The sequence below is a fragment of the Zeus faber genome (assembly GCF_960531495.2).
Source record: "Zeus faber genome assembly, chromosome: 1".
Classification (NCBI taxonomy): Eukaryota; Metazoa; Chordata; class Actinopteri; order Zeiformes; family Zeidae; genus Zeus; species Zeus faber.
The window spans coordinates 4,154,425-4,161,924 of NC_137193.1; the positions used below are offsets into that span (position 1 = coordinate 4,154,425).

General features: G+C 39.2%; 1 protein-coding gene across 1 annotated transcript in view; it reads left to right on the forward strand.

The window, feature by feature from the left end:
- The window catches only part of carmil1 (capping protein regulator and myosin 1 linker 1), a 45,161-nt gene that overhangs the window by 12,472 nt on the left and 25,189 nt on the right, over positions 1-7,500 (forward strand). Inside the window, exons 10-13 of the mRNA XM_080016443.1 lie at positions 436-524; positions 4,373-4,467; positions 4,837-4,923; positions 5,204-5,307. Of these exons, the coding sequence (XP_079872569.1) occupies positions 436-524; positions 4,373-4,467; positions 4,837-4,923; positions 5,204-5,307 (375 nt within the window). The remainder of the gene's footprint in view (positions 1-435; positions 525-4,372; positions 4,468-4,836; positions 4,924-5,203; positions 5,308-7,500) is intronic.

Consider the following 7,500-nt stretch of genomic DNA (forward strand, 5'->3'; position numbering starts at 1 on the left):
TTTTGAATTAATCTCTGAATTTGAAATTGAAAAATCAATGAATAATTGAAATTACAATTGAGAAATCAGTTAATTGAAATTGAAAAATTGAAAGTGAAATTCATTGAAATTAATTGAAATTGAAAAATCAATGAATAATTGACATTTTTTTAAATTAATCTCTGGGATTGAAATTAAAAAATCAATTAATAATTGAAATTACAATTGGGATCAGTTAATCATTGACATTTAGAAATCAATTCGTAATTGACATTTATTTTAAATTCATCTCCGAAATTGAAATAGAAAAATAAAGTCATTGACCTTTTTTGATCTTAATATACCGTATGAAGTATTTTCTTATTATTGGATGTACGAGGTGGATGAAATTTCACAGTATTCTCACAGATGGAGGAAATATGAAAGCCTGATGTAGCTGATAAAGGTGCGTTTCAGTCCACAGACGTGTGCGATCAGGTGCTGAGGGTCGTGGCTCGGTCGGCTCGTCTGGAGGAGCTGCTGCTGGACAACGCCGGGCTCAAGAGGTCAGAGGTCACACGGGGTCAACTGCTAGCCCGCTGTTTCGCGACCTGTTCCCTACGGCGTCACTCTTTGTACAATTAAGTAATCCCACGGCGATGCTCCTTTCCCGCTGACCAGTAAAAAACATCAGAGACACGTACTACTGTGCTTATTAGGGTAGGAAGTAGACAGGAAGTAGGATGTAGAAGTGGTGTTCCATGCAACGTGGGCGGGAACCCTATTGTTGTTGCTTGGATTCCTGTTATTATTCATCTTCTCTGCATTTTTCGGGCTGAAAGTATATTGAACACAACAACCGCAGTATGCACGGACCTGGTTGAGGTCTTGTTAGAAACAGGGCGTTTCAGACGTGTCGTTGTTGGAGTTTGATCAGTATCGATGCGCATTTGGAGCAGAAATTAGTGAAAAGCCGTTGCAATTTTAACGGGAGTAGAAGACATTGGCGATTTGATTGGTTTTCAGAGCGGGGCGCTCTTGTGACATCATCAACCCAAGCCAGGCCTCTCGGAAGCCGTTCACGTGCAGCCGCCTCATGGACCGCACCACGCCACGGACCCGAGGCCGACGGCGTGTTCGTAGGAAACCTGGAAAACTCTGACGTTTGCGTGTCGCGAAACCCAGAAAAACCCTAACCAGTCACAGAATCAATGTTCAGGGAATCCTCCCTGGCTTCTTGTCGTTCATCCTTCAGGAAGTCTTCCCTCGCTTCTTGTCATTCATCATTCAGGAAGTCCTCCCTGGCTTCTTGTCGTTCCTTCAGGAAGTCCTCCCTCGCTTCTTGTCATTCATCATTCAGGAAGTCCTCCCTGGCTACTTGTCGTTCATCCTTCAGGAAGTCCTCCCTGGCTACTTGTTGTTCCTTCACGAAGTCCTCCCTGGCTACTTGCCGTTCATCGTTCAGGAAGTCCTCCCTGGCTTCTTGTCGTTCACCCTTCAGGAAGTCCTCCCTGGCTACTCGTCGTTCACCCTTCAGAAAGTCCTCCCTCGCTTCTTGTCATTCATCATTCAGGAAGTCCTCCCTGGCTACTTGTCGTTCATCCTTCAGGACGTCCACCCTGGCTTCTTGTCGTTCACCCTTAGGAAGTCCTCCCTGGCTACTTGTCGTTCACCCTTCAGGAAGTCCTCTCTGGCTACTCGTCATTCACCCTTCAGTAAGTCCTCTCTGGTTTCTTGTCTTTCACCCTTCAGGAAGTCCTCTCTGGCTACTCGTTATTCACCCTTCAGGAAGTCCTCCCTGGCTACTAGTCATTCACCCTTCAGGAAGTCCTCTCTGGCTACTAGTCGTTCACCCTTCAAAAAGTCCTCCCTGGCTTCTTGTCGTTCACCCTTTAGGAAGTCCTCCCATGCTACTTGTTGTTGACCCTTCAGGAAGTCCTCTCTGGCTACTCGTCGTTCACCCTCCAGGAAGTCCTCTCTGGCTACTTGTTGTTCACCCTTCAGAAAGTCCTCCCTGGCTTCTTGTCGTTCCTTCAGGAAGTCCTCCCTCGCTTCTTGTCATTGATCATTCAGGAAGTCCTCCCTGGCTACTTGTCGTTCATCCTTCAGGAAGTCCTCCCTGGCTACTCGTCGTTCACCCTTCAGGAAGTCCTCCCTGGCTACTTGTTGTTCACCCTTCAGAAAGTCCTCCCTGGCTCCTTGTCGTTCCTTCAGGAAGTCCTCTCTGGCTACTCGTTATTCACCCTTCAGGAAGTCCTCTCTGGCTACTCGTCATTCACCCTTCAGTAAGTCCTCTCTGGTTTCTTGTCTTTCACCCTTCAGGAAGTCCTCTCTGGCTACTCGTTATTCACCCTTCAGGAAGTCCTCCCTGGCTACTAGTCATTCACCCTTCAGGAAGTCCTCTCTGGCTACTAGTCGTTCACCCTTCAAAAAGTCCTCCCTGGCTTCTTGTCGTTCACCCTTTAGGAAGTCCTCCCATGCTACTTGTTGTTGACCCTTCAGGAAGTCCTCTCTGGCTACTCGTCGTTCACCCTCCAGGAAGTCCTCTCTGGCTACTTGTTGTTCACCCTTCAGAAAGTCCTCCCTGGCTTCTTGTCGTTCCTTCAGGAAGTCCTCCCTCGCTTCTTGTCATTGATCATTCAGGAAGTCCTCCCTGGCTACTTGTCGTTCATCCTTCAGGAAGTCCTCCCTGGCTACTCGTCGTTCACCCTTCAGGAAGTCCTCCCTGGCTACTTGTTGTTCACCCTTCAGAAAGTCCTCCCTGGCTCCTTGTCGTTCCTTCAGGAAGTCCTCTCTGGCTACTCGTTATTTACCCTTCAGGAAGTCCTCCCTGGCTATTTGACGTTCACCCTTCAGGAGGTCCATCCTGGCTTCTTGTCGGTCACCCTTCAGGAAGTCCTCCCTGGCTACTAGTCATTCACCCTTCAGGAAATCCTCTCTGGCTTCTTGTCGTTCACCCTTCAGGAAGTCCTCCCTGGCTACTCGTCGTTCACCCTTCAGGGAGTCCTCTCTGGCTACTCGTCGTTCACCCTCCAGGAAGTCCTCTCTGGCTACTTGTCGTTCACCCTTCAGGAAGTCCTCTCTGGCTACTCGTCGTTCACCCTTCAGGAAGTCCTCCCTGGCTTCTTGTCGTTCACCCTTCAGGATGTCCTCTCTGGCTACTTGTCGTTCACCCTTCAGGAAGTCCTCTCTGGCTACTTGTCGTTCACCCTTCAGGAAGTCCTCTCTGGCTACTTGTCGTTCACCCTTCAGGAAGTCCTCTCTGTCTACACGTTGTTCACCCTTCAGGAAGTCCTCTCTGGCTTCTTGTCGTTCACCCTTCAGGAGTCCTCTCTGGCTACTCATTATTCACCCTTCAGGAAGTCCTCCCTGGCTACTTGACGTTCACCCTTCAGGAGGTCCATCCTGGCTTCTTGTCGGTCAACCTTCAGGAAGTCCTCTTTGGCTACTCGTTGTTCACCCTTCAGGAAGTCCTCTCTGGCTACTCGTCATTCACCCTTCAGTAAGTCCTCTCTGGTTTCTTGTCTTTCACCCTTCAGTAAGTCCTCTCTGGTTTCTTGTCTTTCACCCTTCAGGAAGTCCTCCCTGGCTACTTGTCGTTCATCCTTCAGGAAGTCCTCCCTGGCTTCTTGTCGTTCACCCTCCAGGAAGTCCTCCCTGGCTACTCGTCGTTCACCCTTCAGGAAGTCCTCCCTGGCTACTTGTTGTTCACCCTTCAGAAAGTCCTCCCTGGCTTCTTGTCATTCATCATTCAGGAAGTCCTCCCTGGCTACTTGTTGTTCACCCTTCAGAAAGTCCTCCCTGGCTTCTTGTCATTCATCATTCAGGAAGTCCTCCCTGGCTACTTGTTGTTCACCCTTCAGAAAGTCCTCCCTGGCTTCTTGTCATTCATCATTCAGGAAGTCCTCCCTAGCTACTCGTCGTTCACCCTTCAGGAAGTCCTCCCTGGCTACTAGTCGTTCATCCTTCAGGAAGTCCTCTCTGGCTACACGTTGTTCACCCTTCAGGAACTCCTGTCTGGCTTCTTGTTGTTCATCCTTGAGGAAGTCCTCCCTGGCTTCTTGTCGTTCACCCTTCAGGAAGTCCTGTCTGGCTTCTTGTCGTTCATCCTTGAGGAAGTCCTCCCTGGCTACTCATTGTTCACCCCTCATGAAGTCCTCTCTTGCTTCTCGTCTTTCTCCCTTCAGGGAGTCCTTCCTGGCTCAGCGTGCGTCACATCGACTGAACCAACTGATCCAAGCATCTTTATGTCGACTTATTTGTCCAGAACCGAATCTCATAAGGAGTGGAACCCTCCATCCCCACGAATAGTTAAATAGTTCTTTATTTTTATTGGTGGAACACCTCTCGATGTGGGCAGTTGCTGAAAACCCTCAATTAGATTCTTACTATTGTTTTTATTTTTGTTTTCCAGTGATTTTGCTCAGAAATTGGCTGGCGCTCTGTCCCAAAACCCAGCGTGCTCAATACACACCCTGATCCTGGCAAACAACTCCCTGGAGGATAAGGGTAAAACACACACACACACACACACACACACACACACACACACACACACACACACACACACACACACACACACACACACACACACACACATAGAGACACACACTTGTACACACACACTCACAAACTGATTACACTAATCTCTGTCGCAATGTAGCTGAATGTTATTCTCCCTTGTAAGTCGCTTTGGATAAAAGCGTCTGCTAAATGACTAAATGTAATGTAATGTAACAAACACTCAAACACAAAGACACACACGTACACACTTGTACAAACACACACACACACACACACACACACTCACACTCACTAACACACACTAACACACTCTCACACACACTCACACTCACTCAGTGTCGGGTGGTGTTGCAGGGGTGGCGGCGCTCAGCGCTCAGATCGCCAAACTGCCGCTGGGACTGAAGCAGCTCAACCTCTCCAAGACCTCCATGTCCGCTAAGGGTGAGATATTACTATTATTATTATGATTATTATTATGATTATTATTATTATTGTTATATTTAATTTTTATTGTTATTGTTATTATTATTATTATATACTTATAATTATTATATACTTAAATAAAATAGTTATAAAAGTATTTAAATAGTAATAACAAAAGCCTGTATAGCACCTTTGATACACAGCATAAAATTAAACAATAATTATAATTAGTTGAATTATTATTATTGATAAAAACAAAGCAAACAAGAAAGATGCCCCCCCCCCCTCCCTCCCTCAGGTGTGAACAGTCTGTGTCAGGCTCTTGGTTGTAATCCCTCCGTCTCCTCCTCCCTCACGCTGCTCGACGTCTCCAACAACTCCCTGCGAGGAGACGACCTTCCTGTAAGATATATAAGATATATACCAAAAGATATATAAGATATATACCATAAGATATATAAGATATATACCAAAAGATATATAAGATATATACCATAACATATATAAGATAGATGACATAAGATATATAAGATATATACCAAAAGATATATAAGATATATACCATAAGATATATATGATATATACCATAAGATATATAAGATAGATGACATAAGATATATAAGATATATACCATAAGATATATAAGATAGATGACATAAGATATATGAGATATATACCAAAAGATATATAAGATATATACCATAAGATATATAAGATAGATGACATAAGATATATAAGATATATACCAAAAGATATATAAGATATATACCATAACATATATAAGATAGATGACATAAGATATATAAGATATATACCAAAAGATATATACCGTAAGATATATACCATAAGATATATAAGATAGATGACATAAGATATATAAGATATATACCAAAAGATATATAAGATATATACCATAACATATATAAGATAGATGACATAAGATATATACCATAAGATATATAAGATATATACCATAAGATATATAACATAGATGACATAAGATATATAAGATATATACCAAAAGATATATACCGTAAGATATATACCATAAGATATATAAGATAGATGACATAAGATATATAAGATATATACCAAAAGATATATACCATAAGATATATAAGATATATACCAAAAGATATATACCATAAGATATATAAGATATATACCATAAGATATATAAGATATATACCATAAGATATATAAGATAGATGACATAAGATGTATAAGATATATACCATAAGATATATAAGATATATACCATAACATATATAAGATAGATGACATAAGATATATAAGATATATACTATAAGATATATACCATAAGATATATACCATAAGATATATAAGATATATACCATAAGATATATAAGATAGATGACATAAGATATATAAGATATATACCATAACATATATAAGATATATACCATAACATATATACCATAACATATATAAGATAGATGACATAAGATATATAAGATATATACCATAAGATATATAAGATAGATGACATAAGATATATAAGATATATACCATAAGATATATAAGATATATACCATAACATACATAAGATGGATGACATAAGATATATAAGATATATACCATAACATATATAAGATATATACCATAAGATATATACCATAAGATATATAAGCTATATACCATAACATATATAAGATAGATGACATAAGATATATAAGATATATACCATAACATATATAAGATATAAACCATAACATATATAAGATATATACCATAACTGTTATAAGATATATGACATAAGATATATAAGATATATACCACAAGATATATAAGATATATGACATAAGATATATAAGATATATACCATAAGATATATAAGATATATACCATAAGATATATAAGATATATGACATAAGATATATAAGATATATACCATAAGATATATAAGATATATGACATAAGATATATAAGATATATACCATAAGATATATAAGATATATGACATAAGATATATAAGATATATATATCACAAGATATATAAGATATATACCATAAGATATATACCATAAGATAAATACCATAAGATATATACCATAAAATATATACCATAAGATATATACCATAAAATATATACCATAAGATATATAAGATATATACCATAAGATATATAATATATATACCATAAGATAAATACTATAAGGTATATACCATAAGATATATACCATAAGATAAATACCATAAGATATATACCACAAGATATATAAGATATATACCTTAAGATATATACCATAAGATATATACCATAAGATATATACCATATCATAAATACAATAAGATATATACCATAAGATATATAAGATATATACCATAAGATATATACCATAAGATATATACCATATCATAAATACAATAAGATATATACCATAAGATATATAAGATATATACCATAATATATACCATATATACCATATATACCAGTTAGTCATTTCCCCCTGAGATTATTAAAGTATTTCTGATTCTGATTCTGATTCTGATAAGATATAGAAGATATATACCATAAGATATTTAAGATATATATACCATAATATATATACCATAAGATATATACCATAAGAT